At 45.3% G+C, this 27,829-nt stretch overlaps 1 protein-coding gene across 1 annotated transcript in view; it reads right to left on the bottom strand.

The window, feature by feature from the left end:
• The window catches only part of RSU1 (Ras suppressor protein 1), a 462,977-nt gene that overhangs the window by 431,828 nt on the left and 3,320 nt on the right, over positions 1-27,829 (bottom strand). Inside the window, exon 3 of the mRNA XM_086941784.1 lies at positions 3,883-3,933. Within this exon, the coding sequence (XP_086797910.1) occupies positions 3,883-3,933 (51 nt within the window). The remainder of the gene's footprint in view (positions 1-3,882; positions 3,934-27,829) is intronic.

The raw sequence follows: 27,829 nt of genomic DNA, 5'->3' as shown, positions 1-27,829 counted from the left end.
GGAATGTCGAAGGTCCAGGATTTATGTTTCAGAGTTTCGTCCAGGGTAATCTAAAGTCCTAGGGACCGGGTTCCTATACTTATACTAAGTTTAGGATCGGGACTACCTTTAAGGCCCCTCCTATGGGTGGACCTTGGAAGGGGGTGGGTACACCCCTTTCCCTTTGTCCAGTTTCGCACCAGAGCTGGGGCAGAGTGCCCCAGCAACCGGTTTGAACTGGAAAATTCATGGAGCACCTAGTGTGCCCCAGGCAGTGTCTGCAAAGCATTCACTGAATGCAGCCCTCCCTGCCCCAATACAGAAAATCCTGTTTGGGGAGGTGAAAGCACCTCCCTGGACAGGAAACCTATTGTCTAGGCCTCCTCTGCCGGAGTTTCGTCCAGCAGCAGGAGGGCAGACACGTGTCTGTGGCAGCAGCATCCGTTTTATGATGCTGAGGCTCTGTTTAACCGGGTTTACCAGTAACATGTCTTCTCCCTCTAGAAGGGTGGAATGCTACCCCCGCCGCTAGGACTGGCGGGCGGGGGGGTAGTATTCCAAAGTTTTTGACACCTTTCACGACATGTTTTGATAAAGTCAAACCAAAGTTAGCATTAACTGCGAGGATTATAATGCACTTAAAAGTATATGGTATGGCTGTATCATAGAACAGCTATAAGGAGATGGTTCCGAAAGCTGCAGAGGGGCTCAGCTCATGCTAGGGCACCCTCTCACGTAAAACCAAGCACTCTACCTCCAGGATTGTCAAGGTCTGCCTTAGGAGTGGCTTATAGGTGTATATGTGTCTATATAGGTATATGGATATAGGTATACTATATCTAAGTATTTATTTATTCATTTGTTGCCATTTATAAAGCACGACAAATACCCGCAGGCGTCTTGGCGCTAAGTAAGAGGTGATTACACCACCTTACCCAGGCTGTTTGAACAGACCTGTGGTGTCAGTTTGGAAGGCAAACCAGGGGTGGCACAATACATGCTGCAGCCCCTGGTAGGCCTAAGGTGCACTTATGCCCTGGGTACACTATACAGGGGCTCACAAGGGTGACCCAGTAACCAATCTGGTATGTATTTTAAGTACATGGTATCAATTTAGAGAGAGAACAGCTAGGCTGTGGGCCGGATTAGCAGGGCCACAGCCAGACTAGAGTCGAAAAAACAGAGAATCACAGCAAAAAGTGGGGGTAACCATAGGAAGAAGACCCTACTCTCCTACAGAGACCTCCTAAAAAAAACATCAGCTGATCCCAACAAACAAAGCAACTTCCGACCTATCTTCCTATTACTGTACTCAGCAAAGGTAATAGAGAAAGCAATCCATCAGCAACTCACCAATCACCCCATTCCACACAATCCTCTCGAGCATGCCTAATCTGAATTCCGCAGCAATCATAGTACAGAGACAACACTTATCATCTCCACAGTTGAGACCCACTCCCTTCTAGACTGGGCAAAAACTGCTGCCCTCATACAGCTGGACCTCTGAGCAGCAATCGACACAGTGTCACTCTCCAGCTTCATCAAAAAATTACACGATACAGGCATTCATGGCCAAGCTGTTGAATGGATATGCTCCTGCCTCAGAGCAGAACACAGCAAGTCAGACTCCCCCCAAAACATTAAAACTCAAAGACCTGATATAAAAGTCCCTCAAAGGATCATCCCTCAGCTCCACCTTGTTCAACATTTACTGGACACCACTCGCGGACATCACCAGATCTCACGGCATTTCCATCATCTCATATGCAAATGACACTCAGGTTTCCATGTCAGACAAATCCTCAATGACCAGGTCCAACCTTGAAGAATGCATGATTAATGTAGAAGAAGGGATGAGACCAACTGCCTGAAGCTCAATGCTGCTAAGACAGAGGTGCTGACCTTTGGGAACAAAACTCCTCCTGGTACTCCACCTGGAGGCCATGAGAGCTCAGTCCTACTCCATCACCCACCAACCATGCACACAACCGGAGGATCAGCGCCAAGAGACCTCTCCGGTGAACGTGTGCTTTAGAAATGGGCCACAACATCATATTAGACGGCATATACCCCCCGCATCTCAAGTAGCAAAACAGGAGTAGTAGCCTTCTCAAACCTTACACCCACAACAGGGAACAACCACTCTCTACACCTAATGGTGTCTTCCTTGCTTCTGGAATTCCTTAAGAAGCTGAAGACCTTGCTCTTTAACTAAGACATGCAGACAACCTATCACATCTGCTCCAGCACCTTGATGCCCGTCAGGTGACAAGCCGTGCTTTACAAAATCGCTATAACAGAACATAAGCAATAAAATCAATACTGGAGAAATCCTCCAACAAAGCTCTTGATGCTATAGGAATACACCTAGCAATGTACGCCATACATCACAGCTTATAGGGACTACTGAGGAAAGAGAAACACATGCACACATATTAGTTTAGACAGTCTAGGATCATTTCATTTCTAACTCTCTTTATTCACCCTCCTCTTCACTGATTAAAACATCGACAAAGCAGGTAAAGAACCTCTTAAGCTAGAGGTCAGAACCAAAAAGTGTTTTTGGTCATGGCAATGCATTTCTGAGGGGAAAACAATGTAAGTTTTAAGAAGTGTTCTACCCTTCTTTACATAGCATTGACAGCAATGGTTGAGGGGGGGGGGGGTTATCTCCCATAATTGGATGCTTCCATGGAAAATTACCTACTTGTTAGGTCATTTACTTAGCCTAAGACACCTGCATAAATACAGAAGACGTCCACAAACTGGTGATCTAGTCTACAAATGTTTTTTTATAGAAACAAGGGGGGCCCAAAAGGTAGCTAAGGACCAAGGGTATAAGTCCATTAAAGGAAACAAAGGTCCTAAGCAAATTAAAGATATAAACAAATGAAATATAGAACACAATAAGTTACTATATATTTTTCCATGTCCAGCCGGACCAGGAATTTATTTTTAATAGGAATAAAGCAATAAGATTGAATACAAAGACAGCAATTCTCAAAGTAGGGCACAGTCCTGTGCCGTACTAGTGAAGGAAACACAGTGGAAGGAAAGGAAGTAATACAGAGAGAGAATTTTCACAAGCAAAGAAAGTGAGCAATCTGGATACTTTTTAAATCAGTGTTGGGAATGTTCTCCAGAGTAGAACATACGCAGTGATACACAGTGGTTGCATATATGTCTACTTAAAAGAGTCGATGTTTCTGATTAGAAAGGATCATCATCAGGACTAAAACAAGGTTATATTGCCTGGTATTGATAATACGCCTAGGACCTTTGTTTCCTTCAATTAACTAGTCTACAAATGGGCAGCATTTACAAGTTCAACAAGAATAGAAGAGGCATTTGAAGGACGTACAGCTGAATTCTCTTGCTTCTGATAACAACGGAAGACAGTGCCAAAGCTTCTTCCCTTTTGGCCAAAGTGGACTTGATCTACTTTCAGACTGTGACAGTACACTCTGCTTCTCCCAGAGTTTAATCAGGGTGATGTGATTGATCGCCTCAAATGCCACTGATATAGCTAGTAAAATCAGTGCTCGAACATTACTATCATCAACCAGGGTACGTAACTCATTCAACAAGGACATCAGTACTACTTCAATACTTGACCTGGCCTGTAGACTGCTTGAAAAGAATCAAAGGGCTGCTTTAGTTTTGAAACAAAACCTACTAAGTTGAACCACACAGTTGATGGCTAAGTAGTCCGCCCTGACATGCAAATAAATAGGCTACAGATTATGGCACACCGGCATCTTTGCTGGGTTACAGACACTGTTCGGATAAAGGTTAGGTTATTCTCTATCCAGCTGCAGCTTATTTTTCTCTGCTTTCACTAGAACCTTGTTTCACAACCACATAAGCTTTTACTCTGCTGGTAATATTCAAAATTATACTTACTTGTGATCTTGTTGTGACTCAGAACCAGTTGTGTTATGTTAGATAAAGTGACTGTCGAAGGAAGAGAAAGAAAATAAGACAATTATGTACATTTTAATGCACAGTCTGACAATAGTGACTCATCTGTGTACAACTAATAAAAACACAAGCCAACAAAAGAGATTAATCTGAAAACGTGAACATGTTGACTACATATAAATAATGCACCATTTCTCGCCCACACATTCCAAGGCCTGTAAATGTAAATTGATGAAAATTGATACTTGTATAGCGCACTACTCACCCGCAAGGGTCTCAAGGCGCTTGTATAAATACCGCTGTGGAACCCATCCTGGCTTTCCCTGTGTGGCGTCCACTCCTGGGCACCCCCAAGGTGGAGGCCAGGCATCCTTAGCGTTGTGGGGGCCGTTGTGGAGATTAAGCAAGCTATTGCCCAGAGTTGAAAAGTGGGACTCCATGATTGGAATAGGCAAAGAGGCGAGAATTATCAGGTCCGTGGAATTTTGAGCCCAAGACCCGCCGAGGCGGGGCATTGAACCCTGGTCCCGGGCTAGACCTCTGCATCAGGGTCTGCCGCTATAATCATTGAGCCACACTTCTCCACAAATCTGCTACTGCTCACAAATCAAACAGGATAACTAACAGCCTAAACAGCTGAAAAATGACAGCTCAACTTAACCAGAAGGTGTGGAGGCATTTTCAGATTACATTTGAATGAGTCCTTGCCACTGCAGCCCCCTGGCGCATACTGTAGGTTCCTGGTGGGCTAGTTGGCCCCCAGGGACCCCCAGTATGCAAGGGGACTTAACCCCCCAACTTAGAAAGCGCTACGGGTGCATTTGCCCAGTGGTGAAGGTAGGGGGCGGGGCTTGAGGCGATATGTGTACAAACATGCCCTGTGGCGCGTTTTAAGTTGGGGAATTAATTCCTCTTCAATCCAGAGGTCCCCTAGGGGCCAACTAGCCCACCAGGTACCCCCAGTAAGCGCCACGGAGCTGCGTTGCAGAGTGTTGTAAAAAGGGGGCGTGGCCTCTAAACATCTCACTGCCCCCTGGCGCAGACCAGAGGTACCTGGTGGGCTAGTTGACCCACAGGGGACCTCAGGATTGAAGAGGAATTAATTCCCTAACTTAAAAACGCGCCACAGGGCGTGTTTGCACACATGTCACCTAAGGCCCCGCCCCCCTCCTTCACTATTGAGCAAAATATTCCTCTAAAATCAGCCGAACTACGAATTCTGATTTACTCACCTATTATCAGGAGAGAACCCAGTGCTGCATCTTTAATCCCAGCACAGACCCTGAAAAGTAATTCTAACCATACTTACCAGTAACTTGTATTTCCTTCCCTAGGAATCCATTGTCTGGTTTTCCCCAGAAAAGTTTCTGAGTCTATTTTCACAACCTAAAAATATTCCTTAAAAATCGCCTGTATGACTTAAACGCATTCTTTCAACTGTTCACAGGAAATGCACCAGTGCTGGATCCAGGATCCACCACTGAGTAAAAAAAAGTAATGATAACACTACTTACCTGTTAACTGAATTTCCTCCCATAGGATAACATTGGTGATTTTATGTGAAAAAAATTCTAAGTGTCAACTTTTAAAGTACAATAATATTCCTTAAGAATCACTACTGTAACAAACCCTTGTACTCAACGGTTGAACAGGAGATGTCCAAGGACTGAATCTTGGATCCAGTCCTGTGGTTAGAAAAGTAATCCATAAAGTAACTTATTGCATTTAACTAGAAAAACACATTGAGGTCAATGTTTCATTGTGTTTGAAATTGTGTTGCCCATTGCAACAACTGTAACTACTGTACTTAAAAGTCTGTAGCCTGTTTGCAAAGTATTTAAACTAAAGTAATTCATTCTGAGAAGTATATTTTGTAATGCAATATATAATGTAATTACATTGTAATTTAACAAATAAAATATCTAAAAATAAATAGTTTAAAAAATTTAGTAAATCAGTATAAAAAATATATAACAATTAATACATTTAAAAATTGTCATTTACAAAACCTTCGAATTCACTGAAAAAACCATAGGTTTCAGGTCTGATATAGTTATAAATTAGCATTTAAAAAAACCTTTGAAATTCACTGAAAAAACTGTAGGTTTTAGCGGGGTTATAGTTAGCTGGACATTTCTCTCATACCAAACCTTTGAAATTCCTCCGATATGGTTAGTTGTACTAACTATATCTTGCGCGCCCGCAATCCACTGCTGATGATGTCACATATTACATCATTCATGACATTTTTATTTATAACATGGTCAGTGACATCACTGATGACATCTCAAATGATATCACTGATGACATCATCCACGTGACCTCATCATACACTAGTATAACCTTTCATCACTCACTGTAAAATACAGAGTACCATATTTGAACCCACTGACACACCAATACAAGTTTTCAAAAACCCACTCAGTGATTCCTAGATCTATACACACATCTAATCACTTATATACAGATTCACTCATACATGCAATCAATGGTCAATAGAACCCTATCAAATATACTTATACACCTATATCGAAATTACACACCAGCACACATCCTATTCACTTATGAAGTCATCCTATTCACTTATGTAAACAATGGATCATACTTACATTTACTTAGCTATACACTTATACAAACACCAATTCATCTATTCATATACATAGTAACTTATACTTAGTGTGTTAATAAATCACTATTACAAGTATACAGTTATCCATACAGTCACGCATACAATCACTGAGTCTTATGTATACTTATTTATAAACAACAACTGACTCATATATTGCCTTTTATTTTTCTACTTTGTTGGACATGTACCATTGAGAGAGATATTTGCTCATCACCACACCCATAAAGATATTCACTCACCCAAACAACTGTTATAACATGTAGTCTTAACGTCATATACCTACTAAATCAACTATTCACACATCTTTCGGCAGTCACACACCTCCCACCGAACCACACAAACATTCACTCTCCCATACAAATACTCAGTTAAATAATCAATAACTTATAAAGACTTTCAAATAGCTAGTAACCAACTGGAGAAGTAGTTGACACAACAAGTGACAAAGTGGTACAGATATTCCCACAGTTTAGTCACTATCCACTGTATTTATTGAGACAATATAAATTACTCAAGTAAACAGTCTATTACACTGCTAGTAAATCCTCCATACAAATATTTATATTTATATATCCACTCATTCTTCAATGCAAATTGCTATATATATAATACATATTTAAATGACGAAGCAAACCACATTCACTGGATGATGTCATCAGTGATATCATTTGAGATGTCATCAGTGATGTCACTGACTATGTCATGAATGATGTAATATGTGACATCATCAGCAGTGGACTGTGGGCGCACGAGATATAGTTAGTACATCTAACTATATAGGAGGAATTTCAATGGTTTTGTATGAGTGAAATGTCCAGCTAACTATAACATCCCTAAAACCTATTTTCTTTCAGTGAATTTCAAAGGTTTTTTTAAATACTAATTCCTAACTATATCAGGCCTGAAACCTATGTTTTTTTCAGTGAATCTATACTACTATTATAAAGAGAGAGCTGAAACATTTGAGGCGGGCAAGCTCAAGAAGTACAGCACCAATCACAACACCCAATACAGCATTGTAAAGGGGAGTTGCAGCATATGGACATAGGCTATACAGCTACCCACCATATAGATTAGAAACATAAAAGCACCTTACCGGCAAAGTAGTCCCTTGGTGGAGTGGGCGGGGCACGGCATTCTGACAAAAAGAAGCATTCCTTGTGGGGGTGGGGAAACAAAACATGTGCGTTGTGCTGGGGGCGTGGCCAATGTGGAATTCCGACAAAGAGAAGTGTTCCTTGTGGGCGTGGGGAAACACAACGTGTGCGTTGTGCTGGGGGTGTGGCCAATGGGCGTGGCAATCGCGCGCCCGCAATCACGCGGCATTTGTCAATCCTGGAGCAGACAAGTCCTGCAAAAAGTGGCCGTATGCGTTCAGCTGGGGGCGCGGACACACGTTACAGGGTCACACTTCGCATTTTCATTTGTGCTGGGGGCGTGTCAGACGTACTGTGCACGTGTACGTTGTGCTGGGGGCGGGTCAGACGTACTAGGGGCGAAAGCCTTTACAATAACACTGGCCGGTGCTTTAAGAAATTTCCGGTGCGTTCGCAGTTCATGCCACGTGGGTCGTCTAAATGGCAAAATAGCGGATGGCAAAATACCGGACACACACGTTACAGGGTCACACACTTCGCATTTTCATTGGGGCTGGGGGCGTGTCAGACGCACTGGGGGCGAATGTCGTTACCATAATTAACTGACTACACAGTGCCCACAGTGCACGGCAATTGTTACAGAAGGCATCTCACTCATCTTATCTGTTCTGATACTTACTGAATGCTACATACTACCTTTTGTCAAACTTGCCGAATGCTGCTTCACTCATGGACAGTTATATGTCGCACTCTCTAGGTCCGGCAATGTCCATAAACAATTTATTCTCCGTCCAGATTCAAATGAAACAAAAACTGTTGTATACCAGGAGATTTTAAAATAATTTTGGCTTGCCTATTACACACATTGCACTGATTTTATTTCATACCCGGACAATGTCGGGACGGGCTGCTAGTATATATTATATATACACATATACACACAGGCACACACCGTTTTTGGACCAATTGGGGGGATTTCAGACCTGGGGGACATGAGCCTGGGCAGCGCATGATCTGCTCTGCGAGGCATGCTGTATTAGGATTATGGAGGTGAAGCTCCGCCCACTCCCTGCCCATATTTTTCATTGGCTTGTGTCATTGTCCTTGGTAAATGCTAGCTTCTGATTTATTAATTCGATTGGTATCCCATGGCGACACCCCCTATTATGTGTGTTGTTGCTTGGTAGGCTTTATTTAAAGCATCCCAGCACTATTTTTTGCTAAATGCTTTTCACCAGCCTGCCAACAGGCAGGACGCGCTCTCTTGTAACATTTCATTTATTTCTCCATAATATGGCACGCCACAGTGGTGGCTGCGCCTTTGGTTTATTTGTGGCGCCGAGCACTGCTACATCTTTTTAAACCTTTGTTTGTTTGTAAAAGCGTGCAATACCAGGTTTCATGATAATGGCGGCCACACTCCTTTCTCCAGACAAGCTGAGTTTAAGGAAAGGGGCAAGGCTGCACGGGGATCTTTTGCAATGTGTGTGTGTGTATGAGGGCAGTTTGTGTGTGTATGGGTGCTCATTCATGGGGATCGATCGAATTTTGGGACGAACTACCTAGCGGGGATGCACGCAAAATAGTCCCTATTTGCAACAAGGGATAAATACGCCAAAACCCTTCGGTTCGGTGCCTCCCCCAAGCCTCAGGAGAGTGTTTGGAGGTACAGACTGAGAGGTAAGAAATGTTTCACTCTTTACACTCCATGACTGTTGGGAGTGGGGTTCAGCTGGGTTCTCCTTTCCTTTTCTGCTGTGTACTCAAATCATGAAATTAGCACAGCATTGTCAGAACTGTGGGGTGTGAGAGACCTAGTTCAACTATACATTGATAAGACTAAAGCACATATGGGTTGGATACCAAGAGGACCGATTAAGGGCTGCAGAAGTCAGACATAGTATATGTGCTTGCAACAATGATCTGTCATTTGATTTTATTTAATTCCAATCACATGACTTGAGGAAACGACAAGTGGTGTAATGTAATTTGGTATTGGTACAGTTACCACCGAATTAGGATAATGTAAGTGTGTGTCAAGCTGATGAAGGATAGCAATTCTTGGTATGTGTGTCCAATTGGAGCGCCTAGAGATAGAGAGCGACAGTTTCCTTCACTGCATGTAGTAATGGATGAAGATGATTTAACTGACGGATAGGTTGAAAGATATTATTGAAATCTGCTCGGAGAGCAGATGGATAATGTCCCCTCTTTCTGTCTGCATCTTTTGAACCACAGAGCAGGGCCTCGTATACCTGAGCATGGTCCAGGTGAGGTGAGGTCCAGTCCCCTGTCATACTGGGTGAGAAAAATTATGTAACTATACAAAAAATGTTGCTATTATGAGAGCACTTGTGTCTGGGAACTTGTGAACATTACATTATACTAATATACATACATTTATTTTGTAGATTTCCTTTTATATTCATTGACATGGAGGATTAGCGCGATACGGTTGGTACAGGTTGTATCTTTTCCAACCTTTATATATCACATATTATTTGATATTGAGCACCATTAGATTTACATGTCGGCTCATTTTCCGACAGATATTAGGTCATACTGTTGTTTGCACTGTTCTGGTTTATAATTAGGGGATGTGCCCTGATATTGATTAAAGTAGTAGTTCTTAGGACACATCATCCTATTTTAACTCACTACACATTTTCTGTTGCACTGTGCGTTTATCACGGTCATAGCCATCAATGATCAGCCATCAGTAGGCGGTTCACAGATATTTGTGGACTAGATCCAGCACCATTGATTGTTTGTGTGGCATTCGGTCTCGATGATCAAGGGACTTGCCATTTCACCAGTTGGATGGCCAAATGATATGACTGATCACTAAGTCTGTTTGATGGTAATCCATTAGTCCGTGGCCTGGATCTTGTCGACAAGTTCTGTATGTATTTGAGTTTTTTTGTTCACTAGCTGCCATACACTATTGTGTTCCTTGATTTAGGCTGTTTGAAGGTGACTTGGGCACCCACTGATTTATTAGAGTGACGGACAGCGAAGCCAGATTAAGTGGCCTGTAGACTCCCTGTGCTCCTTGTGTTGATTATATTGTAGTTGGGGATGTGAACCAGGTAGCGGTCTTTAAACTTTGTTTCCCTATGACCCTCTTTCCTCTGTTTGTTGTGATCTTTTGCAAACAACCATTTGCTATGCAATATGTCTCGCATTTTCGAGTGTAGTAAATGCGAGACCATTTGCATTGCAAATGCTTGTCGGTTTTGAATGCATGTGTTGTGCTACGGGGCTCTCTGTATGCGAGGGTAGTGCGGGGATGCCTGCCTTTGTCACTGGCTAAAAACGAGTCTGGGCAGCCTTTATCAGTTTGTAAGCAGCTGCCTGCCAGTCTGTCTCACGTCAGGGCGCTGCAGTTTGTGTTTAAAAAAAAATACATATTTCCGATTCTGTAGCACCAGTCACAGGCCCTAGGTGAGGCCCGCCTCCCACGACTTGAAGGAATGCATGTGCTGCACATGAGGAACACCCTTGCCATTGTTAAATGGTTTATCATGGCTGGCAAAGGTCCAGGCTTTCTCAGTGTGGTGCATCTTGTCTGCTGACCTCTTGACCTTTCATCTGTCGCCAGCTCTACAGTGAAGATGGATGGCACAGAAGCTCAACGTGAGTGCCATTGTTAACTTATACAATTTAAAGGCATCATGTGCATAAATCTGTTGCTTATATGCTCAAACAAGCATAAGCATCAAGCCGAGTGGCTTGACAGGCATTTGGTCTTCTTGTGCTTTCTTAATAAAGACAGGCTCACGGTTACAATGCAGGCAACATGATAATACAGGCAACAACATATAGAGGTCAACAATTGAGGGCTAGCTTAGCTGAATGTCCACCAAGGGGGAAAGGGAAAGAAGAAATGTTACTGCCAATACGCATAGTGTGAGAGTTGCAAAATGTCCTACCAAAGAGACCATTTAGCTCTGGATTTACACTGGCTCCCCTCTCATCTTTACCTCAATGTATATATAGTCAGTCTTTCCCAAAAGGAATAACACTACTTCTCAATTGTGTAATGTGTGCCTGCAACCATTTGCAGCTAGCTCACGTATAGGTCCAACCGTTTGTGAAAAGTGAAGGATTTGAATTGCTAAATGGTAATGTCCACTATAGCAAGGCCATCTGCCTTTTGTCTGTTCCCTTTGTGGGTGAAAATGGAAGCCAAACTTTTTCCACAACATGACTCTACTAAATGATGCCCTTGTTCTAAAAGCACCAAAACACTGAAGGACATAGCACACATTTAAATACGTTTCAGCCTCATTTTATGGTTGTGTCTCAAAGAATTGTTGCGGGGCTCTACAGAGAATGGTCCTTTTAGGTGAAATGTCTCAATTATTACCAATAAAAAAACACAATAAAATAGTCAGATCTTGCCAAATGCTTTTGTCTGCACATTTCTTACATTTTTGAGTGGAGCTCCTTCCCTGAAAGTGCCACTTCCTCATCACAGTTTTTACTATTGAATCGTGCCTCAACTCAGATACGGGAACCCAAATTAAAGTTACATGAATGCAGGCCCAACTGTTTTGGAATAGATTTTATTGAGAGGGCGGGAACTCCCAGTGTCTTTTAGAAAATCCCTTGCCTCTATTGGGTCAAGAGCACTGAGGTTGCTCGCAGGCTTCAGTCTGCACCTCTGACTCTTTGCAAATCACCCTGCCGAGCTTATCAGTGAAGATGCAGCCTTGTCTTTGTATGCCAGACTCTTAAGAACTTCTAGTCCCTGATAAGATATTCCCAGTTATCCAGGTGTCTAGTTCCCAGGAGAGCTAGTTACGTATACCAGTGCATCGAGCAGGAGGTGTACACCCTTCCTCCTAGGCTGTCTTTTTGTAAATAGATTCCAGAATGGTCCAGGCTCAATTGTGTCTTATAAAGAACTGATGTTCATTGCACTTTCCACAGCCAGCAGTTCACAAGCACTTTGGTTGTGGCTCCAGAAGGAGCAGCACTAGTTCAATTACACTCAAGATGTTTCTGTCCTATGCGATTCAGAATGCAGAGGGTCCACATCAGCCTCCGGGATTGCGCACTATCATGCTAGTGTGTTTTGAACACCCTGCTGCTGCTAATGCTTCTTTTCAAGATCTAGCAGTACAAAATGCTGAAGTTGCCTTTAACACAAACCACTTATTGAGGGTCCGAGGGCATGTTTAACGACCACATGGACACAGCCCCCAAAAACAGAATCCTAAACAAACAACAAATGTCCATGGGTCTGGAATAGAAAAAACTTTGTACAAAGAAATGACATGAACCTACCATAAAAAGTGTAGTAAACTATAGAATGAGAGTACTACCACCAGATACCCGTTAGTATTAAAGGATACCCATCAGTAGCTATCCCTTACCGCCCTAGTCATCATTTGGGCTTCCTCATACCATGTGGCTCAAGCGTTCACCTACAGGGACCAGATGTAGGTGTCCCGTGTCTTAGCGTGAACTGGATAGAACGTGTCCTGCATATGAGTAAATCTGAAGCTACTGAGTTGGAGTGTGAAGAAATATATAAATGTGTATTTGAAAATTAGAGAAAATGAGAGAGATAAACAATTTTAATGGTGTCCCTCATTAGACCAAAATTTAAAAACAGTGCAAAAATAGCAGTTCAAGCAAATATCTGCTATGAAAGCTATGTGGTCAACATGTTTCAGCAGACTGAAGGACATGGATGTCCTCTGCCTTCATTAGGACCTTAAGAGATGTTTTATTCTACTGCAATAGGTGAACAAATCAAAATAAATAGAAGTTGCAATGTTGAAAGTTGCATACGGTGTCACTGTATTGTATACCAATAAACAGTACCTGCTAAGTAGTTATCATGTCTAGTACTCATCTCTAAGGCCTTCCGAGAGCCCAACTAAGCAGTGACGTAATAAAAACCGGATCAACCACTGAACCAAGTGACAATCCTTATACTCAATTGATTCAGGTGACCGGCCTCAGTTACCAACTAGACTATCTGCCCACCATCATACCGGTACCAGTGTTACCGCGTGTGTATGATCTCCATAGATCGCAGAAAAGTCCACGCTGCTGCGAGGTGCCAACAAAACCTAAATTCCACCGACCTACCTCTCCGTCGATACTCCCAGCGGACATCCGAGCCGACTCGGGGAGGTGGTCGGTGGTAAACAGAACTCCATCTTAAACCTCAGTGTTCCGGACTCTTGGAACGTGATTTGCGGCCGCGTGACCACGTCACGCAGTGCCGCGTAGGGACATGGGAAATGTAGTCTCGATTATGCCTCTTTGCGGTATGGTAGTCAAGATGCCCGGGAGAAGACAGGAAACATAGTATTAAATTGCATCTCCTCCCGTTACTGTAGTTACGGTGGCTACACTTGTAATGAAGTCTGTGTATTTGGGATTACGAGCAGCCTGATGAAAGCATTAGTGTGGCTGATCTCAGAATCATTAAACAATTACCTTACACTCTCAGGAAAGAAATCAGTCAACCGCTACATGCTACCACCCTCATCCAATACCACAAGGCAAAGCGCATCCCGAAAGGATTACGTATAGCATTAAAACCCATGCTATTCAAATTCAATAAAATCCATTTATGATCAAATGGTATGCCATAATGAACAAGTGTTCTTTAGACTCGATACTTTTGATCATTGAAGAGCTTTCTGACATACTTAAGGAATTAGCAGCAGAAATTCATGATTTAAAAACGGATTTAGGAACAAGAATGACTGCGGAAGAATTTGATAAAACACTCAAGGACCTCAATGAAATATTGGATCAACACAAAAAGGAGGTGCATGAACGTAAATTGCAAAAATTCATTCGGGACACAATAGATTATAACTGTGACAAAGTTTATACATGGGAAGAGATGTATGCAAAAGACGTCCTCTCAAAAAACCAGAAGCCTCGACATCTGAAGAGAGCATAGCTAATGTAAAGGACACATTACCATCAAGGCCTCCAATTGCAGTCCAGTTAAGAACCATGGGATCTACGGATGATACTGTTACCACTGGTGGAACATCTAAGCAGCCTTTTTTAGAAATGGGTCGGGCAACCAACCACCGACCAGAAGAAACAGCAGTGTCATCAAAGGTGTGTGCACAAGGTCAGTGTAAGTAGTCACCGATAATATATATAACATGGTCATAAGGATATGAAATGCCCTAAGAAACGGCAAAACGATGGTAAGTCTCATATTTCTAGTGACCATATATGTACAGGTAACGAGAAAGATCTGGCCATAACTCTTTAAAGCTTTAGCTGTGTGTCAGATGTTCTTTGTATTAGGGATCAACCTACATACGGCAATGAGAGTGACAGGGCTATACTCAAAGTAAAATCTGATAAGTAGTGTATAGTCAAAGGTTATGCAGATTAATGTGTAAGGTGTCAATGTTGGAAATATATCATTACCATGGTGGATCATTACCATGGTGAATATGTCCAAATAATAGTCAAGCAGTCGCGTATTCCACGACCAATCAGAGAGACATCCATGGATGTCTTACGATCGTTTTGCTGTTTCTTAGGGCATTTCATATTCTTATGACCATGTTATATATATTATCGGTGACTATTTACACTGACCTTGTGCACACACCTTTGATGACGCTGTGCATTGTGCTCATACGTGATTAGACACAGACACTACACTACTTGTGGCCTGTTAGTCAGGTCTTCTCCGTGTGTTTAAAGTTCTTTTATATAATAGCATGATCGAAACTATATATCCCATTCATACTGGTTTCACTTAATACTAATGAACAGTGAAGCTGCACTAGTACATGATTTTCCAACGTTTGTTATGCAATGAGCTTGTGGGTGTTCGCGCACCACCAAAAGACCAAAGTTTGCCCTACGTTGTTGTAAACTCTGAGAACAGCCACACTAATGCTTTCATCAGGCTGCTCGTAATCCCAAATACACAGACTACATTACAAGTGAAGCCGCTGTAACTACAGTACCGGGAGGAGACGCAATTTAATACTATGTTTCCCGTCTTCTCCCGGGCATCTTGACTACCATACCGCAAAGAGGCATACTCGAGACTGCATTTTCCATGTCCCTACGCGGCACTGCGTAACGTGGTCACTCGGCCGCAAATCGTGTTCCAAGAGTCCGGAACACTGAGGTTTAAGATGGAGTTCTGTTTACCACTGACCACCTCCCTGAGTCGGATGTCGGCTGGGAGTACCGACGGAGAGGTAGGTCGATGGGTTTTATGGTTTGTTGGCACCTCGCGGCAGCGCAGGCTTTTCCGCTATCTATGGCTATCATACAAACGCGGTAACACTGGTACCGGTATGATGGTGGGCAGATAGTCTAGTTGGTAACTGAGGTCGGTCTCCTGAATCAATTGAGTATAAGGATTGTCACTGGGTTCAGTGGTTGATCCGGTTTTTATTACTACGCTGCTTAGTTGGGCTCTCAGAAAGCCTTAGAGATGAGTACTAGACATGATAACTACTTACTTAGCAGGTACTGTGTATTGGTATACAATGCTGTGACACCGTATGCAACTTTCAACATTGCAACTTCTAACATGATTTTCTCATAACCGATCTGGACATACATGGGTTCCATATATGATCCTCAGTCAGCTGGTGTTTTTTTTTGCTGAGGGACTATATAGGGTGAACAGGTTTGGTTGGGTATTTTTTGACAAACAGTAATGGCTGAGTCCACAGGAACAGTGGACTCTTATTATGCACATACAAGACACAGAAAATGGGTGTGAAGGCATTTATGAATCCATGCATCCCCTCTTTTTGTTTTCTAGAGCGGTGCCCCATTCGCCTGAGCCGCAGCCAGGTTAGGTGAGGCACATCCCGCCTGCACAATAGGTAAGAAAGATGGGGGACCCTGTGAGGAGTACATGGGGTAATGTACTGCTGTGGAATTGACATTTACAGGGTAATGTGTAAGCTTTGATCATATGATATAGACACCAATTTTTCTTTGTTCTCCCTTATGACATGTAACCTACATCATCTCCTAGAAGTGATTCACTGCCAGGAGGCGTAACCAATCACACCTTGGAGTTAAGGTGATATGGTTTTTGATTTATTATTTTGATTTATTCACCTATTGCAGTAGCATAAAACATCTCTTAAGGTCCTGATGAAGACAGAGGACATCCATGTCCATCAGTCTGCTGAAACATGTTGACCACATACCTTTTATAGCAGATATTTGCTTGTACTGCTATTTTTGCACTGTTTTTAAATTTTGGACGAATGAGGGATACCATTAAAATTGTTTATCTCTCTCATTTTCTCCAATTTTAACTACACATTTATATATTCTTTTCACTTGTTTTGCACTGCAAATCAGTAGCTTCAGATTTACTCATATCCGGGACTCGTTCCATCCAGTTCACGCTAAGACACGGGACATATACATCTGTTCCCTGTAGGTGAACGCTTGAGCCACATGGTATGAGGAAGCCCAAATGATGACTAGGGTGGTACAGGATAGCTACTGATGGGTATCCTTTCATACTAAAGGGTATCTGGTGGTAGTACTCTCATTCTATAGTTTACTACACTTTTTATGGTAGGTTAATGTCATTTCTTAGTACAACGTTTTTTCTATTCCAGACCCATGGACATTTGTTGTTTGTTTAGAAGTTGCCTTTAGCCTTGTGCTGCTCTCAGGTTCTTGGAGTTCCTGCACTCAGTAGTCTAACTTCTATACTCCGACATTGAGTGGCTGGTGCGATTGCTGAAGGGGTTGACTGTTTGCCTTATTCACACAATACTCAATCTCAGGGACCATCTTCTCTATGCTATTCTTCATGGCATTGGTACAAGCATCCTAGGGGTTAGGGAGGAAAAGGGAGAAGCCTCCTCTTTCCTATTTTTTGTCCAAACTCTAGTTCCATTACCCTGGGTGAGTGTGAGGCGGTCAGTTCAGCATCAAGGACACTTCTGGAGGCAAATGAAACACTTAAGGATGCTTGGGGCAGATTATCCTGATGGTAGCTGTAGGCAGATAGTTGTTCGAGCATTCTATGTCACGGCTATTGCTTCAATCAGGTCATATCCCTATTCTAAGGGCAATTCCAGTCTGAACTCTTTGTATGCTTTGAGGTGGTGGTCCTTCAGTTTGTCACTGCACTTGTCTTTTCAGTTGCAGTTAGCTTGGTAAATTGATGTGCTATGTTCCTGTTAAAGAGAAACTCTTCTTCTCTGTTTGGCATTGTTGAAGTGACCTCTGTCCTGCCCAAGGAATCCTCTTGAGAGGCAGTCTTTGTCACATGCTAAGAACCACCTTGTACTTTTGTTTACTTTTCTACTGTTTGAAGTTGTATTGGTAATATATTTATTAGTTAGTTGATGTTTTCTGAACCATCTCTGATTTCCAAGCTTTGTGTCACCCATTTAGTTGATATGACACATCTGGGTCCACAAGCATTCAGTGTCTTTTTTGATTGGCCAGTGTATCAGAATATATCTGTTGCCTCTTTGTTAGCACGTTTTCCATTACCTTCAAGTTCTGAGCTAATTTGCAGGGTTGGCTTCCTCTTGAACAAAGGTAAGGATCTAAGGGGCATATCAACAAGGTGGCGTAAAAAAATTATTGCCGCTTTTGCAGCCGTTTTCGGCAGTAAAGCGGTGATAATTTTAACGCCCTATTAGCAAGGACCCGCTAACGTGTGAATCCATGCTTCTTCACTTTCCCTCAATGCCCAGCTTTGCATCTCTAATGAGATGCAAAGTGGGCGTTCCTCCCCAGGATAGCGGGAGTAATGTCGCTAAGCAACATATCTCCTAAAATCAAGCATCAAGCAAAGCAGCATAGCGACAGGCGAAGTAACGATAACCTCTGCTATCGCTACTTTCCTTACGCCTGCTTTGACACGGACTTAGCCATGATATCCTATGGAAGGTGGATATCATGGATAAGTATGTGTGGCCCTATCAGCAAGTTATCTCCTAAAGTTGTGTGATTATCGCTGTATTTCCAGCGATAATTACACAATTAGGCAGCTTGCGCTCTGAATTTTGATCGCTGAGGAGATAAGGGTTGCTGATAGCACGCTATAAAATTTAGAGTTGGGTGGTGTGGCTCACTGGTTAAAGGCGGCAGACCCGGAAGCAGAGAACGGCCCGGGACCAGTGTTCAATTCCCGACGCGGCAGGGTCGTGGACCAGGGTCAGCGGACTCGATAATTCTCGCCTCGGTGCCTACTCTAACCAGGGATCACACTCAGCAACTCTGGGCATTAGCTTGCCTCATCTCTACAACGGCCCCCCACATTCGCCGGGGATGCCTGGTTTCACCTTGGAGATACCCAGTAGGGACCATCTCACAGGGATAGCCAGGACGGGTTCCCCAGCGGTCTACAGCGCCACGACGCCTCAGGGCAGCAGAGCGCTTTACAAGACACATACATTACATTACATTAATTATAATAATAGTGCTAAGTGTGCTTAGCGATAATTATCACCCCCTCTTGATGATATGCCCCTCAATATTTGTAATGTTGTGGAACCTCCTCACTGTTTTTTATATTGTTTGTGTAGAATTCTAGTGTTGGACATGGATGAACATAAATTTGGAATTGGGGTTCTCTGTTCCATTGTCATCAATCAATCAAACAAATTTGTAGAGCGTGCTACTCACCCACTAGGGTCTCAAGCACTGGGAGGGGAGGAGGGGTGGGGAGGGGGAGTCGCTACTGCTCGAACAGCCAGGTCTTGAGTTGTTTCCTGAAGGAGATATGATCCTGGGTGGGTGGGGAGGGAGTTCCATGTCTGGGCCGCCAGGTAGGAGAAGGATCTTCCTCCGGCGGTGGCCCTGCGAATTCGTGGGACGGTGGCGAGGGCGAGGCTGGCGGATCGGAGCTGGCGGGTGTGTGTGTAGAATGTGAGGCGGCTGTTGAGGTATTTGGGGCCCATGTCATGGAGAGTCTTGTGTGCGTGGGTGAGGAGACTGAACGTGATCCTCTTGCTGACGGGGAGCCAGTGCAGGTTTCTCAAATGGGCAGAGATGTGGCTGTGACAAGGGATGTCAAGGATGAGTCGTGCAGAAGCGTTCTGTATGTGCTGGAGTCTTTTCTGAAGTTTGGCTGTGGTTCCAGCGTATAGGGTGTTCCCGTAGTCCAGTCGGCTGGTGACGAGGGCCTGGGTGACCATCTTCCTGGTTTCGGTGGGGATCCACCGGAAGATCTTTTGAAGCATGCGCAGGGTGTTGAAACAGGATGGCAAGACGTCGTTGACTTGCTTGGTCATCGTGAGGGATGAGTCCAGGATGAAGCCCAGGTTGCGAGCATGGTCCGTGGGCTTGGGGGCGGTGCCCAGCGCAGAGGGCCACCAGGAGTCGTCCCAGGCAGAGGGGGATGGTCCCAGGATGAGGACTTCCATCTTGTCTGAGTTCAGTTTCAGATGGCTGAGCTTCATCCATTTCGCGACGTCTTTCATTCCTTCCTGGAGGCTGGCTCTGGCGGAGGCAGGGTCTTGGTGAGTGAGAGGATCAGCTGGGTGTCGTCAGCGTAGGAGATGATATTTAGGTTGTGTTGGCGTGCGATGGCTGCGAGAGGGCTCACGTAGACGTTGAAGAGGGTAGGGCTGAGTGAGGATCCTTGAGGAACGCCGCAGATGACTTCGGTGGTCGCGGATCGGAAGGGGGGGGAGGCGGACTCTCTGGGTTCTTCCGGCGAGGAACGAGATGATACATTCCAATGCTGTTCCTTGGATTCCGGTGTTGCTTAGGCGCTGTATCAGGGTCCGGTGGCATACGGTGTCGAAGGCTGCTGAGAGGTCCAGGAGAATGAGGGCAGCTGTTTCCCCGTTGTTGAGCAGGTACCAGATGTCGTTGGTAGCTGCGATGAGAGCGGTCTCGGTGCTGTGGTTTGCTCGGAAGCCAGACTGCGAGGGGTAGAGGGATCCGTTTGTCTCGAGGAAGGCGGAGAGTTGTTTGCTGACGGTCTTCTCGATGACTTTGGCAGGAAAAGGGAGGAGCGAGATCGGGCAGAAGTTCTTGAGGTCCGTGGGGTCCGCGGTGGGTTTCTTCAGGAGGGCGCTGAGCTCTGCATGTTTCCAACTCTCTGGAAAGGTGGCGGATGCGAAGGAGCTGTTAATGATGTCCCGGAGTTGGGGTGCGATAATGGAGTCGGCTTTGTTGAAGATGTGGTGTGGACAGGGGTCGGTTGGGGAGCCGGAGTGGATGGTGTTCATCATGAGGGTGGTGTCTTCGGTGCTGACCGAGGTCCAGGTCCAGAGGGTGGTGGTGGGGGGTGCTGGTTCGGTGGTTGGGTGCGTGGTCTGCGAGCCGAAGCTGTTGTGTATGTCAGCGATCTTGCGGTGAAAGAATGAGGCGAGTGAGTCGCTAAGGTCTTGCGAGGGAGTCATGTCGTTGTTGCAGGCGCTGGGGTTGGAGAGCTCTTTAACGATGCTGAAGAGTTCCTTGCTGTTGTGGGTGTTGTTGTCCAGTCGGTCTTTGAATGTTGTCCTTTTGGTGGTGCGGATCAGCTGGTGGGGTTTGCGGATGGCGTTCTTGAGGGCCGTCATGTTTTCTGTTGTCTGGTCGCTGCGCCAGGCTTTCTCGAGGGTGCAGCAGGTTTTCTTAGAGTTTTTGAGGTCGTTGGTGAACCACAAGGTTTTCTTGCTGCCGGGTCTGCTTGGAGGGTTCTTCAGTGGTGCAAGGTCATTGGCGCAGTTGGTGAGCCACTGTGTGAGGATGCGGGCGGCTACGTTGTGGTCCGTCGTGTTGGTGGGAGGGTTCTGGCTGAGGGAGGTGGTGAGCTGGTCGGCGGTGATCTTGCTCCAGCTTCTGCTGGGAACCTGTTGCGGGTGGTGGTGGGTCGTGGCTCTCCTGAAGTTGAAGTCGACACAGCTGTGATCTGTCCAGTGTAGTCCGGTGGAGGGGTTGAAGGAGATGTGCTTGCTGGAGGAGAAGATGGGGTAGAGCATGTGACCGACATAGTGGGTGGGGGTGTTCACCAGTTGCTTGAGTCCGAGGTTGGCGAGGTTATCCAGCAGAGTGGCGGTATTGCTGTCATTGTTGTTCTCCAGGTGGAAGTTGAGGTCCCCTAGGAAGATGTAGTCTGCGATGGCTTCGCTGAATTGTGTGCGTGGTCCCGGGGGTCTGTAGATGAGATTGCCTCTGAGGGTGATCTTGGGGTCGGTGTGTATCTGGAAGTGAAGGTGTTCGGCGGCGGTGAGGGTGTCGTCAGAGTTGCTCGTGATGCGAATGGTGTTTCTGTGGACGATGGCGATGCCTCCTCCGGTTTGGTTGATGCGGTCCCTCCGGGTGATCTTGTAGCCGTCCGGGATGGCTCTGGCGATGTCGGGGGCTGAGGAGGCGTTCATCCAGGTTTCTGTGAGGAAGGCGACGTCTGGTGATGTTGTGTCGAGGAGGTTCCAGAGTAAGACGGCGTGCCTGTGGACGGAGCGGGTGTTGAGTAGGATGCACTTGAGGTGGTTGTTGCTGGCGCTTGGCTTGGCGGGTGCGGTGCAGGTTCGGAGGCAGGTGAATTTGCAGGCCTCGTGCCTGTGGACGGAGCGGGTGTTGAGTAGGATGCACTTGAGGTGGTTGTTGCTGGTGCTTGGCTTGGAGTGTGCGGTGCAGGTTCGGAGGCAGGTGAATTTGCAGGCCTGGCAGGTGAAGGGTCCGTGGGTGCGTTTCGGGGTGGCTCGGTTGGAGGCGAGGTTCCGGCCGGCGTTGAGTGCGTGGAGGGAGGTGGCGTCATAAGTCCGTCGGGTCGGCTGGCATCGTCGAGGGCCAGGGGTGCTGGCGCTGGGCGTGGTCCAGGTACGGACAGGCGTAGACGGGCTTGCCTTCGGCGCACAATCGGCGCGCCCACTGCGCAGGTCCGCTGCGCATCCGCCCAGCAGCCGCCATATGAGGGTGGGAGGGAAGGAGGGGTCAGCTGGGAAGCGGGAGGCCGGAGGCCGGAGGCCGGACCAGCGAATGGGCGCGGGGGCGGGCCGCACGGGAGGCAGCGGTGGGAAAGCAGCGATTGGGAGGCGCTCAGGAAGCGACCTGAAAAGTAAAATAGAAAAAAACAATCAGCAAAAACACACGGGAAACAAGGAGAGAAAGGGGCGAGCAGGCACACAGGACACGCGGGGTACAGAAGAGAAGAGGGGCACTGGGTGTAAAAAACGACGAAGGCACAAGCAGAGCAAGGCAGGTCTAGCGGTCGAAACCAGCAACGGGGCATGAAGCGGGAGGAGGCAGGCAGACAGGAGAACATGGGCACCGGCGGAGCTGCAGCGGTGGGGAAGCGGCCTACCCGGAGGGTCAAGGGTCGCTGTCTCTACCGCGCAGCGGCCGCCAAATGAGGGTGGGAGGGGAGGAGGGGTCAGCTCGGAGGCTGGACCAGCGAATGGGCGCCTGGCCGCAAGGGAGGCAGCGGCGGGAAAGCAGCGATCGTGAGGCGCTCAGGAAGCTACCTGAAAAGTAAAATAGAAAAAAAACAATCAGCAAAAACACACAGGGAACAAGGAGAGAAAGGGGCGAGCAGGCCCACGGGACACGCGGGGTACAGAAGAGAAGAGGGGCACTGGGGGTCAAAAACGACGAAGGCACAAGCAAAGCAAGGCGGGTCTAGCGGGCAAGACCAGCAACGGGGCACAAAGCGGGAGGAGGCAGGCAGACAGGAGAACACGGGCACCAGCGGAGCTGCAGCGGTGGGGAAGCAGCCTACCTGGAGGCTTTTGAAGTATGTGTGGCCAGTGGCGTAACGAAAGATGAGGGGGCCCCCCTGCAAGGTACAATGGAGGGGCCCCCTCTCCAGATTTAATCCGGAGCTCTCAGGCCTGAGTACTGTGTTAAGGTGGTCTCCTACAGCTCGGGGGCCCGCAGAGAGGGGGCTGCGGGGGCCTGTGTTACACCACTAGGGGTAAGTCTGTTTTTACTGCTTTTATCAACTTCTCAACAGCTTGTGGTCATGTCCATAAACCAACTCTTTGGGAAAAACAATCTGCCCTCGAGATACCCTTCTGAAATTAATAACTGCTGTAGGCTCTTCCATGTAGTGTACAGTAGTTATGCGCGGAGATAGTGGAATCTCTGTATACATAAAAACTCTGAATTGTCTAAGATAGAGATATCTATTAGCTCCCCTTCTATTTTCACTATACCTACATGATTTACCTGGAATATTTACTAATCGAATGGAATCTCATTCCATTCACCTTGATGCATGCTGACGAGTTGATTTTGTTAGACCTTATTCCTCTTGGTCTGAGACATCATTTGCTAAAATGCACATATTGCAAGTAAACATTTCCTTAAGAGCAACGCGCAAAAAAGTAAGGTTGTGAAAGTTAATGGCAGAAAGTAAAATAGCTCTCATAATTGGGTGTTAGATGAGGGCCAAGGCAACAGCCTCAATCCTTGTCTGGGTGAACCACAAAAGTCAATCAATTAACCTGTGCTTAACCCTCTGGTAGCTTGGCACAAAAGCAGTCAGGCTTAACGTAGAGGAAATGTGTAAAATATTTATGCAGCGCTTAAACAATAAAGTGTGGACAGAACACAAAAAAAACCACACATATTTAGAAAAGTAGAGTAAAATGTAATATTATTTGACACCAAAATGACTGAAATCCGATTAGTAGAACTGACATTCAATTTTAAATATTTAAGTTTAAGCATTGAGCTTGAAAGCAAAAATCAAAAAGCGCCTCTTGCGGTTATCTGGTCGTGCAAGACCTGGTGAAAGTCCCAAGTTCAAGCAGACCCTGCCGGAGCGCACGCCGGATACAGGGACCACGTTAGCCCCGCTGAAAAAGTTACCCTCTAAAGTCTAGCATAAAGAGTCCAGTTTGCGGTGGAAGAGGCCGTGAGGAGGAAGGACAGTGTCGGGGATGGTCGTCGCTGGAGTGCGAAGTGTAGGTCAGGCGTCGTAGTCGGTCATCCCTGTGGCACGAAGGTCCTGTTGGGAGTCGCGCTTTGTTTTGGCTGCAACTGCGGGCTGTCGATGCTGTAGCGCTAAGTGCACATCGTGCGTAGGCAGCGGTCGCTGTAGAGTGAAGAGTCTGGTTCAACAGAGCTTCACTTTGGCAGTTGAAAGGGCATCAAGATCTCGGCACAAACGGACCCATTAACACTCACAAAGAGCCCAAAACTTCAAGATGTCTCCTTTTCTTCTAGGAATAGCTCAACTGATGCCACACCAAGGGTCCAGGAACTAGAAGGCAGGACCTCACACCAGCAGAGACCAGGCAGGTCCACTTGCAGGTCCAGTGTAGCAGGTCAGCTAGTCCGTTGCAGTGAAACATTTGGAGCTTGTTATATCCTGGTAGCTCAGAACAGGAGGGCAGTCAGCTGACTCTTGGAGCCACTTCAGCCTGGAATCAAGGGTACAGGCTCAATTCTTCTTTCTCAGACAGCAGTCCAGCCCTCAAGCAGCAGGGCAGTCCTCTAACTGCAGAGCAGTCCTCCTTCTGTAAACACATGTCCAGGAGTGGTCCCTTTTTATACCTGTGTCCACTTTGAAGTGAAAAAAAACTTCTGGAGTGCCCCCCCCCCCCCCCAAGAAATGTCTGGAATTTCCTGCCTCCCTGCTTTGGTTCCAGGCTGTCTGCAGGCACAATTGGCTAGTGAAGAGTCCTTAGTGTGCGAGCTAAGGCAGTCTGTGAAGTGCAAGTGTGACAGGTGACTGCTCAGCAACCACTCATCAAGTCAGGATGGCCCACCCTAACCAGACCCTCTATTCTGTGGCTGTCTGGGAGGAATACACAAAAGCCAACTGCCAACTACACTAGTCATGAGACTGAGGAAACAGTCTGCAGGCACCAAATGGTTAGGACTAGAAAATGGCAACTTTCTAAAGGTGCATTTTCAGAATTGTGACTGAAATCTGACTTTACCATTAAAGAGAGTTTTACATTACAATTCCCCAGTCTCCAAACATAACATTCTTACCTGCTCTCAAACAAACGTTATCACTTATTAAATGTAATAAGGTATCCCAATGTAATCCTATGGGAAGAGTAGGCCTTGCAATAGGAAAAAACAAACTTGAGAGGCATGTAAAAGTTTAAAGTGCATATCCAACTTTTTTAATACAACGCACCCAGCCCTATGGGTTTTTAGGGCTTACCCTATGGGTGACTTATATGTAATAAAAACGAAGGTTTTGGCAAAAGGTCTATACTGTCAGGCCGAAATGGCAGTTTAAAACTGCACAAACTGGCTGCAATGGCAGACTGAGATGGGGTTTAAAAGGCTACTTGAGTGGGTTGCACAATAAGTGCTGCAGGCCCATTAGTAAGAATTTAGTATACAGGCCCTGGCTACATGTAGTACCAATTTACTAGGACTTACAAGTAAATTAAGTGTTGTAATTGGGGTAAGCCAATTTTACCATGCTTCGAGGAGAGAGAACAAACACTTTACCACAGTGTGGCAGTGGTAAACAGCGCAGAGTCCTGAAAGGAAACAAAAACTGGTTCAGATAACAGATGGGGTGAAGGCAAAAATATTGGGAGTGACCGTACACAAAGGGCTAGGTCCAACAATCCTGTACTCACTTTGCTCGGTGGGGATCTCTGTCCCAGTGCAATCTCTGCAGCTTGATTTTGGTTATTCAGGCATCTACACCTAGCCCTGGCTGCGGTTATCCACTGCAGACACCTACAGGGCACTCAAAGGAGGGCTCGCTGAAGTTGGTTTTAAAACAAGACTTAACTTAAAATAATTTGCAACATTGTGCTTTTTCTAAGCATTTCAATGATGCACTACTGAGTTTTTAATTGCCTTAGAAGAATGTAACAGATAGTTCACCAGCCAATTAAAAGTGTCCTTGAAAAGGGCCATCCCACAGGCTATTTACATATTAGATAGTGATCACTGCATGAAATTTAAGTGAAAAAAGTTCTTAGCTTACTCAGCCTCGGTCAATATGCAGCGATCCTATGTCAATTTCTCTTGAAAACAAGGGTAGAATGAAATTTTGTTGAGAACAGACAGATTATCATTACAAGCTTCAATAGGGGTCTGGGGGCCCAAACCCAAGACTGGCTGATTTGTCACCGCTGCAAGGCAGGTGTGTATAACCTTCATCGTGTATTATTTACCCGATATTGAAAACACAGCCATGTAGGTTTTTATATCCACAGTTTATGAAATGTGCGGTAAAATCATCAACTGAGGTCTACACAGAAATATTGTCTCCTCTCAATCAACATATCTGTTACTCTATATTTACATTTTTATAAAGCTTCTTAAATATATATTAATGTATCATATAACAATCTTTATTTCTCATGTTACTAATGTATTTTTAATGCCCTTGAAGGCTCTTATACATTTATAATAATAACCTGAATATAAGTTTTATACAGTGCACTATTACCAAAACAAAGTGTCGGTCCTAGGTCTGGCCAAGCACCAGCATCAACAAAAAATATGCAAAGTGTCGGTCCTAGGTCTGGCCAAACACTGGTGTCAACAAACAATATGCAGAGTGTCGGTCCTAGGTCTGGCCAATCACCAGCGTCAACAAAAAATACCCAAAGTGTTGGTCCTAGGTCTGGCCAAACACCAGTGTCACCAAACAATTCCCAATGTGTCGGCCCTAGGTCTGGCAAAACACCAGTGCCAACAAAAGAAAAAGCAAATAAGTGGAAAACAGCTCAGTTTAGACAAACTAAAACCAACACCCAGCTCAAAAAGAGCCCAGTGCTCCTTAAGAAGTCTAAAGAGATCTATAATTACTACAATGAAATACAATAATAATAGGTTGAATGTACATAGTCATTGCGTACTACTGCCATTTGTGCATGCTGTAACTAACAGATATTATTTTCACCCAGTTTATGGCTCTCATTTTACCAACCTCGGGGCATGGAAGTCTGAGCTTCCCTTACCAGAATCCGAACTTCAGACATTCAGGTCACTAAGCAGTGAACCTTCCTGTTCATTGAGGCCCATGCCAGCTTACCTGGCTAGGCAAATATACCCATGATGAGATATTACACTGTCAAAAGTATTAACCCCGAACGCAGGGCTTTCAATACTGAGCTTGGATTTGGACAGGTTCAATCAACTTTCATATTAAGTCAATTGATCATTTTCTAGAAATTTCACCAGACATTAAATTTTCGGGCCTGTGGTGAGTGCTGTGCATAACTATGCTATCAGATTGCCCTAAATGTTTTCATAACTCACCTCTTTTCACTGCATCATAGGGCGTAAATACCAGCGCTCAATGTGTTGCTTAAAATATTGATCTATT

Source organism: Lissotriton vulgaris, chromosome 10 (genome assembly GCF_964263255.1).
Source record: "Lissotriton vulgaris chromosome 10, aLisVul1.2, whole genome shotgun sequence".
NCBI classification, from domain to species: domain Eukaryota; kingdom Metazoa; phylum Chordata; class Amphibia; order Caudata; family Salamandridae; genus Lissotriton; species Lissotriton vulgaris.
This window is presented reverse-complemented; position numbering and strand designations above follow the sequence as displayed.